The sequence below is a fragment of the Melospiza melodia genome, chromosome 11, assembly GCF_035770615.1.
Source record: "Melospiza melodia melodia isolate bMelMel2 chromosome 11, bMelMel2.pri, whole genome shotgun sequence".
NCBI classification, from domain to species: Eukaryota; Metazoa; Chordata; class Aves; order Passeriformes; family Passerellidae; genus Melospiza; species Melospiza melodia.
This window is the reverse complement of record NC_086204.1, coordinates 21173407-21193986: the sequence shown is the minus strand read 5'-3', so window position 1 is coordinate 21193986 and position 20580 is coordinate 21173407. Positions and strand designations below refer to the sequence as shown.

At 50.3% G+C, this 20580-nt stretch overlaps 1 protein-coding gene across 16 annotated transcripts in view; it reads right to left on the bottom strand.

Annotated features, from left to right (window-relative positions):
• The window catches only part of PTPRF (protein tyrosine phosphatase receptor type F), a 373817-nt gene that overhangs the window by 26131 nt on the left and 327106 nt on the right, over positions 1-20580 (bottom strand). For 11 of the 16 annotated variants that reach the window (XM_063165913.1, XM_063165910.1, XM_063165922.1 and 8 more), the window contains 7 exons: positions 16392-16645; positions 15556-15646; positions 12370-12582; positions 9191-9345; positions 5916-6031; positions 3161-3193; positions 198-295 (listed from right to left, as the gene is read on the bottom strand). In XM_063165913.1, the coding sequence (XP_063021983.1) occupies positions 198-295; positions 3161-3193; positions 5916-6031; positions 9191-9345; positions 12370-12582; positions 15556-15646; positions 16392-16645 (960 nt within the window). The remainder of the gene's footprint in view (positions 1-197; positions 296-3160; positions 3194-5915; positions 6032-9190; positions 9346-12369; positions 12583-15555; positions 15647-16391; positions 16646-20580) is intronic. The other 5 variants (XM_063165916.1, XM_063165918.1, XM_063165919.1 and 2 more) reach the window with 1 other exon arrangement.

Here is a 20580-nt window from a genome sequence, read left to right as displayed (position 1 = left end):
CACGCTTCAACTGCTCAGGGCGAGTTCCCACCACCGTGGGGCCGGCAGGGAGAGCTGGCAGGCTCCCAGGGCTGGCGTGGGGACTGACCACACAGCATGGCTGCAGGGGAGCGCAGCTCAGCTCTCACCAGGCCCTCTCTGCTGGGGCCCTGGCCAGCACCACTGCACCGTGCCGCCCGTGCCGCTGTCAGGCTCACCTCGTACTCCTGGGAGAACTTCAGCCCATCGTTGGCCTTGAGGCGCTCGATGTTGTCAGCCAGGTCGCTCACGGGGATGGGGGGGTGGTCACGCATGCCTGCAAGCAGACAAGGAGGGAGGAGGGAGAGGAGAACAGTTATGGCTCTGCACGGCCGAGGAGGGCTCAGCAGAGCACGGGCACAGCAAACCCCGCGGTGGGCGCAGGCGGACACGTGTGACCATGGAAGCGCCGGCGGGATGGAGGGGAGCTGAGGGCATGCGGCAGTCCCGGGGCGCGGACAGAACACAAAGGTGATGTGCAGGATGGGCATGGCGGGTGAGCATGCTCGGACAGTGCAGCCACGGGCACACTGAGCAGGCCACGCAGCGGGCAGGGCTCGGCCAGCCCTGGCAGGAACGGGCCGCGGACGCGCTGTCACTGCTGTCACTGCTGTCACTGCGCCTCCCGGGCTCCTGCATGGGCTGAAGTTGAACACACTGGTGCTCCCACTGCCAAGGGCTGATTCTCTTGATTGCCCCTAACAATGGCATTAGCCACAAAGAAACTGCCAGACCTGCAGTGAATCCTCTGCACTGCATGTGCACAGCTTTTTGGGTAGCCAGATGCTGTCACAGTCCCCGGGGCATTAGAGAAGGATGCAAAGGGCCCCACAGAAGAATGGATCATTCCCTGGTAGGACATTGTACAGTGTTCTGAAAGCTGAGGAGCAGCTCTGCCCACAGCTGCATAACTCTTCAGTGATGCTCCAGAGGCAGAGCCTGCTCCAGGGCCCAAAATCCAGCTCCTCTGGGCTGGCTTATGCAAGGCACATGGGCAGGGATGTGCCCTCCAGCAGCTTCTGGGAGGCTGCTGCGAGCTGGGATGTAGCCCAAGCCATGGCAGAAGTCTTGCCCTGCCCAAACCAGGGACGCAACATCACAGCTCATCCCGGGCACAGCTAAAGCCCTGCTCAGCAGAAAGGCCCAGAGGAAGGGATCCCACAGATGCCACACATGGGACAGGTACTGTGGGGGTGTGCATGTGGGATTGGGAGGAGCCCTCCTGAGGCCCTGGAACTCAGAGCTTAACCACCACAACCTCCTTCTCTGATGCTGAGATGTTGAACTGGCAGGAACGTGATTCTGAAACGTCATCCAAATCCCAAGGCTCGTGACTCCATCGGCTGCTCTATGGGTTTCCCAGAAACCCCACATGGCTAATGATGATTATTAATAGGCTGAAGCTGTTGACTCACATCCAGGGAGACAGGCTGGAGCACAGCCAGAAGCTTCTCAATTGCTCAGGAGGCTGAACACTGCCACAGATGGCAGTGATGGGCCACAGAGGTGATGGAGCAGTCTCCAGGCTGGGTACACACATTTCACACGGTGGTGACAAGTCACAAGGTGATAACGGGAGTGTTACCCTCAGACCTCTGCATAAAACATCTGACACCACTGCACACAGCAAGACCCAATCCAACACACACTCACCCTGCCATCGCTCGGCAGTGCACAGCTATCCATGGATGGCCTGAGAACACACAGACAGGTGGAGAAGGAAATACCCCTATTCTGCCTTGTGCTGAGGTCCTCCTGCAGATGGTCCTGTTTGCCAGTTCACCCATCAGGATCCCCGAGGTGGCTGAGCAAGCCCTCAAAGGGACAGAGATGATGCTGGTTTTGGCACAAATTCCTCACTCATGCCAGATCTCTGAGGCTGTAGCTGAGGAGCAGCCTTTGCAGAGCTGCCACTCACGAGCAACTGAAGGATGAGAACAGTGTGGCACCAAGACAGAAGTGTGGGACAGGAAGGACAAGGAGACTGGAACACAGCCACAGTATGTGCTTCTCCAACACGGTTATGTACGAAGTACAGTAGAGCCATGGACCATAGCAGAGCTGCAGAGCCTCATCTCTGCTGAGAAACACAAGGTGGTCTCTCCAAACTCGTGTTTTGTCAGCCAGAGAAGTGTTGCAGCAACAAAAGAGCTGCAAGAGCAGGTGGGGAGAAAGAGGTGGTTGGAATCCCATTATGGTGAACCTAGAAAAACAGCCACTGACAGTGCAGGGCAAGATGGAGATTTGTACACACTGCCAGGACTTCCACAAGCTCTTCCAATTGCTCTTGCAAGAGGACAGTGAGCTCACCACAAGGCCAGAAGAGCTCAGAGGTCTCACAATGCCTGCAGGGACACATGGCAAAGCCCTTGGCTCTGCTCCCAGGGGAAGTATTTATCCCACATCTCCCATTCCTGTGTGCATACACAGATGCCTGTACATCCCAGGGCAGGGTGGCCACGCTTTTATGGTTGTTTGAGGATGAACTTGAGCTCAGAAGACAAGTGATAAGGGGGCACTTTTATCTGCAGGCTGGTACTACTCCATCCAAGCTGCTAGAGCAGTAAGTGCCTCCTCTGTGCCTGGGATTCTGGTACCCAAACTCAGGCAGTCCAGAGACCTGTCTGTCTGTCTGTCATGTGTTCTGTCTGTGACAGAGGTGACCCAGCCTAGGGAAACCAGTTTGCCCAAGGTAGGAAGAGAGTGTGTTCAACCACTGAAGAGCCCACTTTGATTTGTCCATCTGGGATTTTTAGCTGGTGGCTCCCTCCAGAATGGCCAAGGTTGTCAGTCCCCATGCAGGGCCAGCTGCAGGCCTGGTACCATGGCAGAGCCTGGCCTACCACCCTGAGGGGGTAGGAGGCTGGAGAGCAGGGAAAGGGCTGCTGCAGAGGCCTCCTGGCAGCCCATGACTCGGGACCTTCCCTTCTGCACTGTCCTGCAGTGAGCTGCTGTAGTGCCGTGCTAGCAGTACCGAGCCTGGCCCCACACATCATGTCAGAAAGTGAATCACTGCCATTTTACAGTCTGCTGTGAGTGAAGGTGATCTTCATGACATTGAAACAAAAAATACAGATATGAGAGAGAAAGGGAAAGAAAAAGCAAAAGGTGTCGAAAGATAAAAACAGGAGTTAAAACTAACTTGAGATATTCGGGCAACAGGGGACACTGGCACCTGCAAAGAAAAGAAATGGGGCAAGAACAGAAATCCCATTAGCCTTTAGTCATTGTTGCAGAGGTTCAGAGATGGAAAGACAACGAGATGAAGATGAAAAGGAAAGCACCATATACCACAGCACTGGGAGCTTCCCTCCAGCACAGGACTGGCTGCCTGGCCCTGGGGCTGCTCTGCACCTGGCTGTTACACAGCAGCTGCTGGCTCTGGCCAGTGCTGCCCCTGACACTGGCAAACACCTGGAGCTACTTGCAAGGCAGTGAGTCCACAGGCCTTCATGTGACACAGAGCTACATTTCCCACTGCACACCACTGGCCCCAGTGCCATGCCCCAGGGAAGACTGCAAGGGCCAGCAGATGGCAGGTACAGGGGGCACCTGTGCTACTCGGTGGCCAGGGGACAGCACTCAGCCCCAGCCACCTCTGCTCAGTGCCCCTGATCCTCCAGCTCGCTCACAGCTCATCAGCAGCACAACTCAGTCTCCTCTCATGGTGTACTGGGACACTGCCCAGGCCTGTATCCTCTCAGTGACTTGGCACGGCAGTACATTGGTACAGGGCGGCCAGCAGTGGGGAATAACCCTTGTCTGAAGTAAAAACCACAAAAATGAAAAGCTTAATATTTAATAACAGTAGACCAATTAATTATGCATTAAACAAGTTTTCCCTGCTCAGCAAGCTCCAGCAGGGAGACCAACTACCAGGGCTGGTGGCCAGCACCTCTTGTCAATGCATCCTCACAGCACTGCCTTGACCTCCATCGGGTGACAGGGGCAGCAGCTTGGGCCCACTGGGCTTGGTGGCTTTCATGCGCCTCATTAAACGAGGACAAGCTCGTCAGGAGTGGAACAGTCACTTCAAGCTGCACAACACCCCCTTCCACTCCTCAGAGACTCACAAGGGATGCAGGAGGAAAAGGGGAGGAGGACAGAGTGCCGTCTCTTGGTGGGGGAGCAGTGCCTGGCAGTATCCCAGGGTCCTGCTGCTGTCTCGAGTGAACTGCACACTCTGGCTTGGTTTTGTCTCTCCAGAGAGCTCTGCAAACTTAACAAATGAGCAGCATCTTTGGCTTATCCTCACTCACAGACAGGAAAAGGAAATTTCCTGGCTCCCTGTCTCTCTGATGGCAGCTCTTGAACCTTGCTACAGGTATAGCAAGGAACACCCTTGATGCAAACATCCTGACCTCTCTGAAGGTGGGAGCAAGCCCAACTTGTCACAATTCTTCACACAATGCAAACCACAAGCAGACAGCAAAGATGGATTTTGTACCCACATGGAGACATGTCACAGAGGCCTGTCTTCATGCACAGCTGTCCCTGTTTAACACTGTGCTCCTCCTCAAGAAGCTGCATGCTGCTGCTGACTGCGTGTGACCCTCTCCCTAGTGCTGCTCCTGGGGATCTGCCTGTTGAGATGTTCCTCCTCTGGCACACGTGCCTTCCCTGCTCCCCACAGCATTTCCCTCCCATGCTGTGACACCATCCTGTGTGTGCTGTGACCAATTAATGTGCCAGCTCTGCTGCTGCCCACACGTGAGATCTGCCACTGGTTCTGCCTGGGAGATGCACTAACGACAGACCCCTGACAGCTGCCCTGGCACAGAAAAAGATGTGCTGGTGTAGCTCACCCCAGATGTGAGCCAGACTGCTGTGAGTGGCAACAGGAAAGGCTGTTCTTGCTCCCCCTGCCAGACACAGCAGTTTTACATCAGGAAATGGCCCCTTCAAAACTCTCCTATTAGATGAAAGCCCTTAGATGAATGAGCAGCAGGAGGAAAAGGAAAGTAGGTTAGAGACCAGGAGGAGCTGCAAGTTAGAACAGAACTGTATGTGCCTCATTTGCTGCTGAACTGCTCCCTCCAACACAAAAGCCCAAGTGCTCCCTCAGTTCATCTAGGACTTGGACTCTCTGAAAGGCTCTGAACGAGTCAGGGCAGAGCCTGTCTCTGATCACTACAATGACAGGTACTGTGCTTGCGGTGCCATCAGAGATGTGCAGACACAAAGCAGCAGCACAAGACCTTTCTGCAGTGTGAAGTACAGCTGCCTCCATGAGCTGGCAAAGCTACAGCCTGAGGCATCCCAGGCCAGTGAAAGCAGCATGCAGAGAATGGCTTTTACTGAACTAACATCCTCTGCACTGAGACCACCATGATCAGCAGAGTCCTTCAGTGGGCCACAGCACTGGCTGGAGAGCACTGTAGTCTGCAGGGAGCTCTTGTCTTGACCCTTAGCTGAGCAGAGCAGGAGAGTCAGCACACCAAAGATCCCAGAATTAAGCTGCTGGGGCACCCTCAGCAGTGTAAGAGCTCTGTGTACCTCCTGACTGCCCCAGATGCAGCCCATGTGGCCGACACTGCACCAGTTGTGCTCAGCACTGAAGCTCAGGTGTGCACGCTCCCAACTGCATGGAGGCTCCTCCCAGCTCAGGACAAGTGTAATGAGCTCCACACCGTGTCTGACACACACCACACAACAGGCCAGCTCCATCCAGGTTCCCCAGCCTCACGGGCCTGCAGTGACAGGCCCAGGGAGGAGGATTTGCAACCCAGAGAGGAGATACTTGGACATCCTTGGTCTAAAGCCCACTCTGTGTCACTGTGACTGAGAAGGTGTGGATCTCCTGGAGGGTGGGAAGGACTGCACTCTGCCTCTGGGATGGGGACATGGAGAAGGGGAACCAGAGGAAGCAGGATTCAAGGGGATGAGCTGCTCCTTACCTGGAGTCTGGTAGTTGAGCCGCCTCATCTCAACTGGGTCAGATGAGTGGGCCAAGAGTGAGTCCTTCAGGCCGATGGAGTGCTCATCCTTGGAAGAGGGGGAATGTGCCCTTTTCCTGTGGACAGAGAGGGCAGAGACAAGCAGGTGAGTGCTGGCAGAGACTGGCATGAATCACCCTAGGAAGGGGTCTGGGTGCCTGTGTCCCAGACAGTCAGGAGCACCCTGGGGCTCTGGGTAAGTCATATCATCTTCTGTGCCTCCAATTTCCCATCTATGAAACAGCAAAGATTATATATAAGCAATGTCAGATGTTTGATTAGTGAGGCAGTTTTGAAATGTGGTATTCTGCACAGTATTTATTACAGAAAATGCAGATAGATGCAAAATACTGCTTCCTCTTACTGTCATAGGAACTATTTCCTGTAGTGGAAGGATATAATAAAATTTTTTTTCAAGTATTAGAAATATTTAAATATAGAATGCTGTAATATAATAGTGTAAAGGCTCTTCAGGGTGTGTTTTATTGGGCCATTAATACATGTCTTGAATGGTTGAAGGCACCCAAGGCGTGTATTAATGGAACAATAAAATACAATGTTGTCTCTTCATGCTATATTTATGCCTCAAGCGATGCCACCACCTCAGGCTCTTACTGGAATTCACAGGCAAAGCAGGGACAGATCCAATCAAAAAGTGGACAAGTGAATATTAAGGAAAATATAATACTGCAAGAAGAGTTTCTGGCAAATCTCTAGGTCCCACTTCTAGCTCTAGATTACAAATATGGTGGGTATACCCAAGGGCTGCAGGAGGGTGTTGGGCAGGAGCAGCACAGCAGTTCTCTCATCTGAGCCTGTGCTGACCCTGGCACCAGGCCAACAGACTGAGCATGCGGGAATACACAGAGACTTTGTCTTTTGGCTGCAATCCCCAGATGGATTGTGCCTGAACCCCTCTGCTGACCTGATGTTTCCTGGAAGAGAGGGAGCTGCAGCACTGCTGCTGTACACAAACGCTAGCACATTTACCAGCCTGCAAATGGCAACAATCAGTCTGTGCTTTGGTCCTCCTGGTGAGGCCCCTGGAAGCACACTGAAGGGCTGCCAGGTTCTGCACAAAGGCAGCTGCATCCCTGGATAGTAATGACCCTGAACCATGCATGATCCCAAATGCTCTCACAGGCACAGGGCACTTTCACTTCCATCAGAGGCTGGACATGCTGGGCTGCCACTAATGAGAGGCACTTAGAGAAGACACAGTGCATCAATCACGACTGAAACCTGCGTGTGTTCCTTGTGTGGCCCAGCCTGTGAGCTCCATCTGCAGCCTGAGGCTGCAGCAAACACTGGAGCTGTTCATTGGAGAGAACCAGCTTGTGAGTCTCACCCTACTCTGAGGCATCTCAACATCTCAGAAGCCTTCCAGCTGCCTGGACCAAGACAAAAGAGCTGAAGGACTGAGGGCATTGACAGAAAGAATGCAGAATACACAGCCAACAAATAAGCCTCCTATCAGGAGCACAGCAGGATGTGCAATGTGCTGCTCTGTACCAGTCCGCAAGCAAACTGGGCCATCTTTTTTGGGGAATGGGCACAGAACATAATTAAACTTTATCTCTGCCTCATTAGCCCAGTCAGGGAAACTCCTAAACCATCCTGCAGATCCCAAGCTACCCACTGCTGCTCAGCTTCAATTCATTCCCATTACAGACTGGGCACTGTGAGTATTACACAGACACCTTTGGGAGAAAATGCCTCCTCAGAGAGGCTGGACAGCCAAACCACAGCATCACTCTGGGCACATGGGTGGTGCTGAAGAGGATATGCTGCTCTCCCATGGGTGAGGATGCAGCAGGGACACGGGTGCCAGCTCTGGGCACTGCAGGCCAGAGCTCCCTGGTGCACCCACAGGACTCCGGGACAAGGCAAAGCTAAGGCAAGGTGGGAATACCTTCTATGGGGCACAGAAATCCCCTCTGGGGCCATTTTCTCTCATTAAAGACAAGCAAACATGCTGTTTCTTACAGTTGTCCAGTATTCCCTCAAAGCTTCCTCATTAGAGACTGCAGGAATGCACATGCATTCTTGAGGGAACAGCTCTCAGTCTGAAGTAACTGAGAAAACAAAGGAACCCCTATAACGGCTGTTATTGTCGGGGGTTTTTGATTTTTAATTTAATTGCAAAAGCAATCTGGGAAGTCTTTATGATGGAACTTCTCCCTGAGAGCTGTGAGAGGCTTGCAACTGCTAGGACGCTGATACCTTTGAGGAAACAAAGTCTTTGTAAACTCCTAAGGCTGGTATGCTCCGCACTCCCAAAAACAAAGATGCCCCTTAGTAGCTTCAGGCTGGATTTTTAAAAAGGGAAATAGACTTGAAATTTTAGGAAAACAAAAAGATAAAATGGATTCATACCTTTCTTGCTTACTAGATCCAGGGAAAAGCAGGAACAGAAGAAAGGAGATGATCACTGACACAGAAAGGCACTGACTGCACATGCACAGCACAGCTCCATTAAATCAGACAACAAAGGCAGCTCCCTTCCCCAGCTAGAGAGACATATGTAAATAGAGAGCCCAGGAGGAGCAGAACCTCAGAGCTGAGCTGATAGAGAATGACCTACTGTAATTGAACAGGCTATATGAACACATGCAAATGCAACCCATGGCTCCTCCAGAGGATGAACAATCATCACACGCTGCAGTTACAGCTGGAGCAGGACTGCTGTGACAGGCAGGAGGAGGTGTCTGCTCCCACAGGAGCACAGTGTGAGGGTGGTCCTGATCCAGCAGTCAGGACTGAGAGGCCCTAAGAAAGCTCCACTCTGATTTCAGCCTGGCACATCCATGCCCTGCTCTCACCACCAAGGTCATGCTCTTCAGCCAAAATTCACAGGAGGGAGGGCAGCTCCCACAGATCAAGCAGGCAATTTCTACAGAGAAACAGTACCAGAGAAGTTGCCAAGGCTGCCAATCCAAGTTGGGATGAGAGAGCAGTCAGACTGGCTTTAGGGACAAAGCTGCTCTCTTGTGTCCCACTGTTCATATCCTCCAGAGCCCCCAGCAGCTGTGTCCTGGGGCTGGTGTTAACTCCCTTCTGCAGACCCAGCCCTTCTGCTCTCTTACAAAGGAGCCTTCTGCTGTGCCAGGTAGAGACCTTCCTCCTCCCCATGGCACCAAGGACTGTCTGTCAGAGCACGCTGTACCTGGAAGGCCCTGAAGGTGCCAGCACCTCGTGCTCATGCCATAACTGCCATGTCCCAGACTGGATCTCACCTTTTGAAGAGAAGGATGGCAATGACAATGATGATGATCAATATCACAGCCAGGACAGGTCCCATCACCCACAGCATCTCTGGCTCATCCTGCTGCTTCGCTGATGCCACTTCCATCACGATCTCATCCGAGTAGGGGCTGGCTGCATATCTCTTCTGAACAGCACCGGCAGGAGAGGGAGAGAAAAGCAAGCATCCATTATGCTAAAGCAGCAGCTACATCCCTGAAATGCTGAGGTTTCCCCTTGCTGCTGGCTAGCAGAGAATGGTCACACTTCTCAAACCCCAGCAACACACCACAAGATACTCCCTCCCTTGAGATACTCCCTCCCTTGGCATCGGTGGAGGTCACGCTGTGGCAACAGTTTCTGCGTGCCCTGACACATTCTGGGTGCCAGCAATTCTGCTGCTGTGAAACATTCCAGTGCCAGCTACTTCATGGCTGACAAACCCGACCTGGAGGTGCAAAATTCAAGAAGCCCAGCTAAGAGCCCCTTGCCAGTCCTGGACTTTCTTGGAGCCAAATCACAAGCTTCTGAATCCCAAAGAATTGCACAGTGAGGCTGGCTGATGATTCCTAAGTGGTTTACAATACCTGCTGTGCTGATATCAACACATCTCTTCAGGATAGAGTTATATTAGGAAAACCCCTGCTGGGTGAGGCGGGTTTTCTTAAAGGAATGAAATGACAGGAACATTTTCTACCTGATGTCTTTGATAAACAGACCTTAGAAAGAGGCTCATTCGTACTGGTTCCTTTCCCTTCTGCAACGTGGCAGCCCAGTGATTTATAACCTGAAGGGACAGCTTTCCAGCCCCACCAGCTAGACAGAATCAGCAAAGACCCAAACCCTTCCTGCAGAAAAATGACACCACACCTGCTGTTCTGCTGCTGTTTCTAAGGCCTACAGAGCTGTGTTGCATCCTCACAGCGCAGAGCTGCTGGGTCAGAAGGGTTAAATGCTGCAAAAACAACTCCTTTCCACCTATTAGAGAGAGCTGGAGCTGTATCAGTTCCGTGCCTGTGGCTTTTGAGCAGCACCTGCTGCTAGGCATTAAGGAGTTAGAAAGCTCTGCTCCTGCCATAGAGAGTTTTGGTCACAGAAGAGGTGCCTGTGGATCTATAAATCTCCTGCTTTAAGGCTGGAGTTTAAATGTGCACTTCATGTCTTCACATATGTGAGGAGAAGAAAAGGAAGAATCAAGCCTGCTGCTGTCACACAAATGCACATCTTGATCTACTCTCACAGGTGCCCTTGATCCCAGCCAGGCTGGTTTCAAACATGTGTGGAGTACAGAAGATGCTCTTATCTGGGACATCCTTCTGGCAGCACGCACTAGTTCAGCATCCCAGCTGCTCTCCTCAGACTTATCAGCCGAGGTGCCACTCTCTGAAAAGAAGTGTGGGGAGTGGTTGCCACTTTGTGAAACCTTTCAGCCCTACAAGAGCCTGTTTCAATAGCTGAAATAGCTGCCAGCTCCTGGTTCAATGCTGTTCTTAGAGGATGTCTGCACAGGACCACTGCAGCCCATCAGACTGTTCCCACATCCCCGTGTCCAGCTCAAACAACAGGGCAGGGAGCCAGCTACAGCTCTGAGCATGGCACAGACAGGAGAGCCTGGGACTCCCCTTTCCTGGGCAAGGGGCTGCTCTGTGAGGGAGCAAACAGGCTTTGCCTGGGGCTGCCCAGGAAGGTCCAGGTGCATTGGTGGGGGAGGGAAGAGCACACACAAGTGTGCAGCAAGGTCTGACCATCTCCAAAGCTTTGTGTAAGAGGCAGAGATTCATATTTTTTCAGACACACTCTGGAGGCATTGCCTTCCAAGGGAAGTCAGATGCAGGAGAGATCAGAAGGACTGTTATCTCAGTGGCATTTCCAAAGGCAGACTCAGAGGCGCAGGTGCCCCTGCTCCCAGAGACAGTGTTTCAATCACATTCCCTCTGCTTTTGAAGAAGGGCAATGTTATGCTCTCCTGCTGACACTTAGAGAGGAAGCAATTTCAGAGGAGCTGGGTGGGGGAGACAGGGCACAGCCTTGGACAGTGCCTCATGCTCCAAACGAAAGGGAATGTGATGCAGCAGGGGATGCAGAAAGGTGGACTGTAGGAGCAGGGAATTTGGAGGTTTGTAGGAGCTCTGCTGCTGGCTGGTGGCTTAATAGAGGGCTGTGGCAGGTCTATGCTAGTGAGGAGATGATGATTATAGCTGGGATCAACTAGTTAAGGTCACCTCTTCTTGCAAGGGATTGTCAGGATTGTCATCTCAAGGCCTCTGCCTTACCTTGTTAATCTGTGACTTCTTCCCTCACCAGTGTGCCCATCTTGCCACTAGAACACGTGAGCTGGATGAGTAATGAAGAACCTGACCAGCCCTAATTAGCCATTGCAAGCAAATGAGGCTGAGGAAGGAAGCCACAGCTTGGAATCCAACCAAAGGATTTGGCACTTCTCTGTAATTTCCATTATTTACACACTGGCTGCTGCTACTGCTGCCACCACCACTCCTGCCCTGTGTTTACAGCTGGACACTGATGTCCAGCTCTTGCAGAGCTGCTCCTTGCTGATGCTCCTGCATCAGCCCCTCCCATGCCCAGGCCTGTGTGCTGCTGCTTTCCAGCAGGGAGACGTGCAGGAACAGGAATCCCCACACAGCAGGGAACTCTGCACCTTTGCCCTGCTGATAATCCACTGTGATGGGAAACAGGTTTGCTTCTCCAGGTGTCATCTCAAAGTGAAATTCTGGGCAGAGAAGCGCCTGTGAGGGCAGGTTTGCAGGGAGAACACCCTGTTCACTGCAGTCACTATGCAGGGTAGGATTTGTGGACTGTTTTCTACAGACACTTGAACCAAAGCAGAATGAGAACCCATCCCAATCATGTGCCAAGGCTCTGAGCACAGCCTGCAAGCCAGAACTGAGCCTGTGCAGAGCGTGTGTGTTGACACTGTCCTCCACACTCATCTGTTATGCGGAGCACACGGTGCCATTTCCCTCCAAAAACACCATTTATCAAGTCAATTCCCACGGCTGCCTCCGCTCCTTCAGGCCAGCCATGCAGCCTCCCTCCTTCCTTCACAGAAAATGCTGTCATCCTGCCTTGCAGCAATTGCTCACCCTGCCTGCACCGAGCCCAGCCCAGCTCTGCCAGGACAGGCTGTGCTGTGTCCCCAGAAGGTCCTTACCGTGTCCCCATCCTCCAGCGAGGCCAGCACGAAGCAGCGATAGCTCAGGTCTTGGGACAGAGGCTTGTTGTAGAAACCTTTGTAGTTCTTCTCATCCCCCAGGGTGAAGGTCTCAGGCAGCACATCCACTTGAGCAGCAATGTAGGGCTTCAGTCTGTCTGCCTGGCGCCGCTGCCGCCTGCTCTGGCTCCCCTGGCTGATGGCCTCCAGCAGCTGGGGACAGACAAAGTGCCATCACTGCTGAGGACAGCATGGCACCACCTCGCACTGCCACCTCCCTGGCTGCAGAACTCAGCAGGGTGAAGGGAAGGAGAAGAAGGCAACTGGGTTTGGTTTGTATCTGGTGGTACTAAGGAGCCAGAGGCAGGGATTATCCATTTAGGCACTGCTGGGCCATCTGTCACAGAACCTCACTGCAAGAACCTCCACAAGGATCTCGGCTTTGGAAGTGTCCTGAGTCCTGGGATCTGACATGGAAAATGTTAGGGCTGAGACAGCCTGGCTGTGACTGTCCCTCTGAGTCATGTATCCCAATGGGCTCTGAGAGAACCAAGCCACGTTCTGGGGCCTAATTATTGGTCTGGACAGCAGCTCACACTCTCTACAGACACTGTATGTGAATTGCAGCTGATGGTAATGTTCAGGGAAAAAGTGACATTTGCTGTGTCTTTTCCTTCTGCCAGTGCCCCTGTATCTCACCTGCTGCTGTGCTGCAGGCAGAGCTTTGTTTAAACCACACAGAATGGTAACAGATTCCACGGAATGTTCAGAGTAAAAATGGCAAATTTCATAGCCACAAGTTAATGAAAAAGGATACAACACACAAAAATCCAATTGCACTGCTAAGAATGACTCTCAAATGGTTAAAGATCTTTTTTTCCAATTAATAAAAATGAACATCAAGTTTGGAAGAGAAATTCTAATTCAAAGGGAAGAAGGAGGGATGAAATACATTTCACACAGAAATTTATCAAGGCAACATTGTCAGAGCAGATGGGGAACACCAGAGGGCTAGGGATGGTGATGTGCACACAAAGTCACACTGCTGAGCTGGGCTTACTCCCCCTGAGGAGGAGAAGCTGGGTAAGAAACCCCTTACTCTTTCCCCTTGATAGTCCATCCTTGTCCTCTTTCAGTACTCACATAGAAGCAATTTAGGAAAACTATATCTTGTCATACTACACCTTGTTATAGTAGCACCAGAAAAAAAAAAAAAAAAAAGAAATAAAAAAGAGGCTGGAGAAATCTTAGTTTCACAAATGTCACTGTAATCCCAAGGGGAAAAAGCAGAAAGATAGATTTTGGAGTGTGGAATTTGCTTCCTACACCCATCTCTTGAATCTGGCTGGGATTACAGCTGAGCTCTTTGGAGCAGAACATGCAGCTCTATGTGCATGTACACAAAACCACAGAGCTCTAATTGTGGTTAAGGTTGCTGGAGGCTTCTGCCACTTATACATGTAATGCACAGCAAAAGACTGCATCAGAAAACTGCTTGGCCTGCAAAGTTCAGATCCTGAAAAATTAGAAAATTAATACTGCCTGTGCAAAATTAATTCAGCTGTCTCATGTACGTGCATTGTGCTGCACCCCTGACTGCAGAGTCACAAACTATCTTTTCTGTAAGTCCTGCTTTGTTCAATACACAGGACAGACAGTGCTTAATCAAAGAGCAGATATTCCACATTTTGTTTTCTTCTTTGCATTATGCAGCCTGAGGCCTTGTTTATTGCTTACTATTCAAATCCAGCTCTGAAGACAAAATTAATAATTTCCTCATGGGCTTTTCTATGGTGCTGATCACTATACTATTACAAGCTCTTCACAAACATTAATGATCTTATCTTCCAAACACCCATATGAGTCAAGATAAAAGTGATTATCCCAATTTTACAGATGAAGAACAGAAATACTGAAACATTAATGTAAAAAAAAATCCACTAAATTTGAATGTCAAATTGAAAAGACATCAGCTTGTTTTGTTTTTTGAGAAAACTTAGTATTTTCTTTATAGCACTGACTATATCCAGTTCCTATTGACTTTCTCTGCAGCTGAGGATGCTTAGGCTTTGCAAATGAGAGCTCCAGGATCTCAAACTGAGCACTCAAAAACATCACATATGCAAGACACTGGCTGCTAATGAAAATTTTGGCTTAAATAATTCGCCTGGGTGAGAGACAGAGACAGAAAGTATTTCTTTCCATAGCTTTCAACCATCTAAAGCTGAAGACCAAAGCAACCTTCCTCATGCTGGTCCTTTTTTCCTTGTGGCATCTGTGATGCTGGAAAACTTCTGCAATGAAAATATGCAGGGTGATGGTTCTCCATCACACAGCTGTGCTTCACTTGCAGAACAGAACCACAAATACAACTGTGGAGCTGGAACCTCACAAGAATGACTGTGTGGTCATGTAAATAAAGCCAAGGGCTGACTTGCAGCTTCTGGCTGTTTGTCATTTCTGAGTGCTTCAAGCTTGCATCTTTGTTATCTCAACGGACCTTTCTGTGTGTGACTTCTTGGAATTTTTCTTTTACACTTTGGGGGTGGTGGTGTGTGTGGGGAAGAAAGAGCCCACAAAGCCCTTGTGTGGGGAGTCCCCTGACACCTGCACACGTTCCATGCCTTGGGTGTCAGAGCACTCCTGGCACAGCACAAGCTGCATCTTGGGGTAATGGCTGGAGAATGCTCCAAGCCTTTAACAAGCAGGTGTGAAGGGAGCTTTGTGGGTTTTGTTAGATACAAGAATGAACTCTTTATCTACACTGCAGGCTTAGGTCCTGTCCAGAGAGGGAAAAGCCTCCTGACAAAAAAAGCCTAATAAACTGAAACCAATAGTTTTCTCTCCTAGCTTGTTTTAAATACCAGCATGGCCGTTTAATCCAAAAAAAGGCTGCAAGGATTGTACAACCTGTAACAGGGTCTGGCCAGAGCTCTGAGACACTCAAGTGTGGTCTCCTAAGGGGGCACATTCTGGGAGGTGGCTCCTCCTTAGCTTGGACTCCAGCCTCCTTCCTACATAGTGTCATGAATAAAGGCTGAGGGAGCACCCATCCCACAGCCCCCATCTCTGATGTGCAGCCTGCACCTGTGTTATGGCATCCATGCTGCTGCCAGGAGGCCTGGGCAAAGTGTGCTGGGCTCTTTGGGAACCACTTCCAGCACAGCAGCTGCTGCAGGCTCCTACCTGGTCCAGCTCCATCTCATCAGGCGTCCGCCACCGAGCAGTCAGGGTGCTGGTGCTCTGGTCTGCTGGCACAACCACGATGTAGTACCACCTGGGAAGGAAGGATGCAAGTGTAAACACCGGACCCTGAGCCATCTCAGGCTCCCTGACCACTGACAGATCTCCCAGTGGTGTCCCTGACCATTTGGCAGGTCACCAAATAATGTGTGCCATATGACTCAAGGATGACCTACTCCCTTCCCCAGCCTTTAAACAGCAGAAGAGCTCAGTAAGGAAAAGGCTGGTTTCCAGCTGCACCAGAGAGGAGAATATTGCCATTACCACTCATTAGGATAATGAAGATCTACAGACTGGGTTCCAGAGGCTGATGTAGGAGCTGTGAGAAGGACATTTATATAATCGGATTGTAGCAAGAACCCTGGGGAAATTGTGCTTCAGCTCAAGGATACCACAGTAACGAATAAGACTTCCACAAACTCGCTTTTTTAATCTCCTTGAGGCTTTAGGCATTATTTATTTAAAGGATATTATACAGTGTCAGAGAAAGTCCCTCCTGATCCTCAACTGTATTTTTGCCGGTAGCATCTGGATTATACCCACCAGGGTGAGGGCAAACTGTCAGAGAATTGTCTTAATTTTATTACACATCAATATTTGCTCAGAAAAAGCCAAGACCATGATCCATAATGTGGGTAAATGCCTGCCTCTGTACCACAGCCTGCTTGGAAATTCACTCCCAGGTTACAAAATCCACATGTCGGCAGAGGTCTGCCCTGCCTTTCTCTCCCCAACCCTAGCCCCCCACCCTGCCCTCTCCTCCCAGGAATGGCACCTACCGAACTGGCACAGTGGTCTGCACCTTGGGAAGAGTTAGTGTGAATTTTCCTTCCTGTATGTACTTGTTTGTGGCGATGGGTTTGCTTTGCAGGACATCAGGAGCAGTGCGGATTGAGACGAGGTGCTGGAGCCCCCCTGCACTGCTCCCACGGTTCATTAGCACAAAGGAATAGTCTGTGTCTGGCTGGAGGTCACTTATGAGCTTCTTCATCGAGTGGCCATCCACCTCCACACTCTGGCTATTGTAGAGAATCTGAAACAGGGAAAGGACATGTTCATGCAGCTGACAGCTGCTGCTGCAAACTCACACTGAAAATAGCAGCGCTAGAGATGACAGTCTGGCTCTGGGCCCTCCCTCAGGTGGTTTGGCTACTGAATGCTTTGTAAACAGCCATAAATCTTTAGCTAAAGAAGAGCAACCCCCAGCAGAGGGTGGGTGAGCTGTGCTCCCTGTGCCTCGCAGTGATGGAGCACAGAGGGGTCATCTCAGCCTGGGTGGCCAGGCCAGCAGTGAGGCTGGTGGTACCACATGCACTGCTTTTCAGTACCTACTTGGGGGAAGAATCCAGATGGCTGTGCCTTGCCCCCATGTGGAAATGAATGGGTCTTTGTTTCCTGTCTCACGAGGCTTGTGATGTAAAATCCTGCCTGCTTTAAATTGGTGTTACTCCCATGTCTGCCAGCTGATGCCTGGTTGGATGCTTAAGGCAGATCATCCCCCTCCCAGCAAGGTGACCGGGGGGTTACACGCCTCACCAATGATCTGACAAATCCGGCACAGGGCTCACAAATTGGTACCCAGGATGGCGGCTCTGCAGGTGTGACACCCTGTCGCCATGGCAACAGATGCTGGCGCCACAGCCGTGGGCAGGAGGTCGGAGCTGCTCTTCCCTGCCGTGCCTGCAGCGAGGGCTGTGGGCAGGGCAGGGCAGAGCTGCTGCTGCCTGGTGGCAGCCCCCACACACAGCCTCCCCTGTGGACCCCTCAGCTAGCAACACTCCTCAATGCCCTGTTGCAGATATGCAGGACACCCACCTCCCCCCAGGCACGGCAGCCATGGGCACTGATGGATCAGCTGCACCCAGCAGCCCATCTGCACTGGGAACCTTGATCCTGATCCTGCTGGAGCAACTCCTTACCCCAAAACCCTGGGTGCTGCCTCTGCAAAGCAAGAACTCCCACAGCTCCCAGAGACAGAGACCAATGGGGTGTACACAGCTAGAGAAGCCATAGGTTGTGTCCCAGCTGTGAAAAACCAGCACATTTCTTTGCACCAGGTGACTGCCCAGCATGGCAGGGGAGTGCTGGATTTCTGACAGTGATGCAGAGACACAGCATGCCAAAAACTGGCAATGGTAGAGCTGGAGCATGTTAAACCATGCCAGTTACTAGGTGCTACAGGCAGAGACCCCATGGTAAAATGTGCTTGTTTCAACAGTGGCCTTGAAAGAGAGAGAAGACAGCTCTGTGGAAGATTAATTACTTGAAATAATTTTTCACCAGCTGAGCCCACTGTTCAGGCTGATGCCAGCAGCAAGGGGTGGGACCAAACTTTGCTTCAAGTCCCCTTTTCAGCAGGTGGCTGAACTCTACAGAAAGCTGCCAGCATTCTAGGACAAGGGCAGCTGATTAGCACTGCTCTAATGTTCAGTGTTGGAGCTGGAAGGAAAAGAGAGGTCCTGGAAAGAGATCTGAAGGACAGCGGAGCACAAGGACCTGGCTAGGCCTAGAATTTGCAGCTCAGCTTTTGTGTTACCCAAACAGCAACACCCACAGCATGCTTCAATCCTCTCCATGTCACTTTGCATGGAGATCAGGATAGGAAAAGAGCTCCAGCTTTGCTGTTGAGAAAAGACTCCTAACAGGAAACACAGCAGCAGAGAGAGGGCAGCTATGGAGAAGAGATGCAATCAATCTCATTTGTTGATGTGCTTCAGTTTTCAGGAATGGACTGTGAAAGTAAGCACCAAGTAACTAAAGCAACAGGTTTGCAGGGACAAAGGCCCTGCTGCTGCTCCACATGTGAGAAAGGCTGTCAAAGGTGGCATAGTAGAACAGCCAGAGAATTGTTTTCTGTTGTGACTCCTCTTGATAATATTTTCTCCCAGGTTTTAATTCCTTTCTCCAAAGACATGTGCATCAGCTGAGTGCTAAAATGAGTGAAAAATCAAAATGAAGAAATGCTTCTTGCAGCACTGGAATCAGATATGCAGTTGCTCTGACACAGAAGTATGTACACCTATGTAAAGACAGGACTACTAGACTTCAAATCATCTTAGCAGCTCTGCTGTCTGGACTAGCACCACCCCATCCAATGACATTGCAACAGTACAGGTCTGGATACACCAGGTGCCTGTAAGTCAGGGCATGTTCTGGAGAGCAACAAGACCTCTCTTTCATGTGCTCCCACACAGATTTGAACAAAACCAAACTTCCAACATTAAAACTTATGCTGAAAGGATGATAAGCCCACAGAGTTCTGCTGCCTCTTGGATAAGATTTCTCATTACGAATTCTTCCCTAATAAAGGCATCACCAACTGCTTCTCAGTGTGCTCTAGGGAAGACACCCACCAACTGCCTGCACATGAGCATGTGCTGGGGACAGAGCCATTTTCCTACAGCAAGAGGAGGCAGAAGAGATGGTAAGCATTTCAGTTCAGTTTCCTTGCCTGCTCTGCACTGTAACTGGCAAAGACACAGCCTCCGAATCTAAGTGCTAACACCAGATGATGATTTTTATTGCCATGCACAGGAGTTTGCATCCAAAGACAGTGAAATTGGCATTTGCAATGCTTTCCTGAAGCATTCTCTACCATCCCTCCTTTTCACAGCTGCTGCAGCAGTTCCACGGCCCTTTACCTGCCACAACACATTGTCTTCTCAAATGTTATGCACCATTAGTTAAGGCCTCTACGTAAACCTTACACCAATGTAAGGGCTCAGAGACAGTCATCCATGTGCAGCTGGAAGATGCCTGGAAGCTCAAGCAGGAATGCTATTTAGAGGTTGCATCATGGCCCACTGGTAACTACCAGAGTCAGCAGCAAATCTGGCCCAAGGGCTCTGAACTGCCAAACAGTGCTGACTAGCCCACAGATTGCTGTAAAATGTCATCTCTGCTGCTCCTACCTACAGGAGAAGATTTGCAAAGCTAGGTGGGTCCAAATGTCACTGCTGAAGTTCTCATATTTGATTTCAAGGCAGTACAGAATGTATTAAACTAAAAGATGAAAAGACACATAGTGTGCAACACTGGGAAAGATAACAACTTGATGGAAAAGTAGACAAGGCTGGAGTATTTGCAGGCAGGAGTAATTACTACATTCTATGGGACACAGTGTGAGAAAGCACTGCTCAGCATTCTCAGGGGTTATTTCCAAACCTAGATCATTATAATTTTCAAAAGGCACTGTTCCTTCTGCCCATTTCTAAAATACCTTGTAATGCTGCCTTTAACCAATATATCCTCTGTCCCACACTTAAGTTGAAGAATGTATCTCAGGAAAATGCCCTTTCCCCAAGGAGAAGGTTGTATCTATCTTGCACTTTCCAAGAAAGCTCCAGAACAGCCTTTTGCAGGTGGAATAAAAAAAAGGAATAGTGCCTTTGCACCACTACAACTGCTGGGCAACATTTTACAAGGAATTTATCTCTTGGACCAGAAGAAGCTGTGAAAATCCCCCAAAGAGATCTCAAAACTTCATTATTGATTTGGCAGCAATGAAAAATCTTAAGGTCTCAGTTCATTCTCTAATAAAAAAAGCACCAGTCCTGCCTGTGCCTCACTATTCATTGTCGGAACAATATCTACTTTAATTAAATCTGTTAAAGTAGAATATGACACCCTTTGGGACATAGATTTAGCATGAGACTGTTTATCAAGTGTAGATAATACTAATTGTTCCCATGGAGATTTATCTGCTATGCTAGTTACAGTATTAGGCTCTGGCCTCAGCCTCCCATGTGCCTGAATTGGAGGAGAGAGGTGAACCTTGTTTATAAAAACACAGAATCCTGAAGGTTAAGGATTTCTTTCACCTGGCACAATCAACGAGTTAGAGCTGACCCTCAGCTCCTGGCCTTGACTCACCTGTGTCTGCAAGTCTGGGAATATTCATAAAAAGAAGGCACTATTAGAGAAATATCCTCCTAACACTCTGGTTTGCATGACTGCTCTTAGTTAACA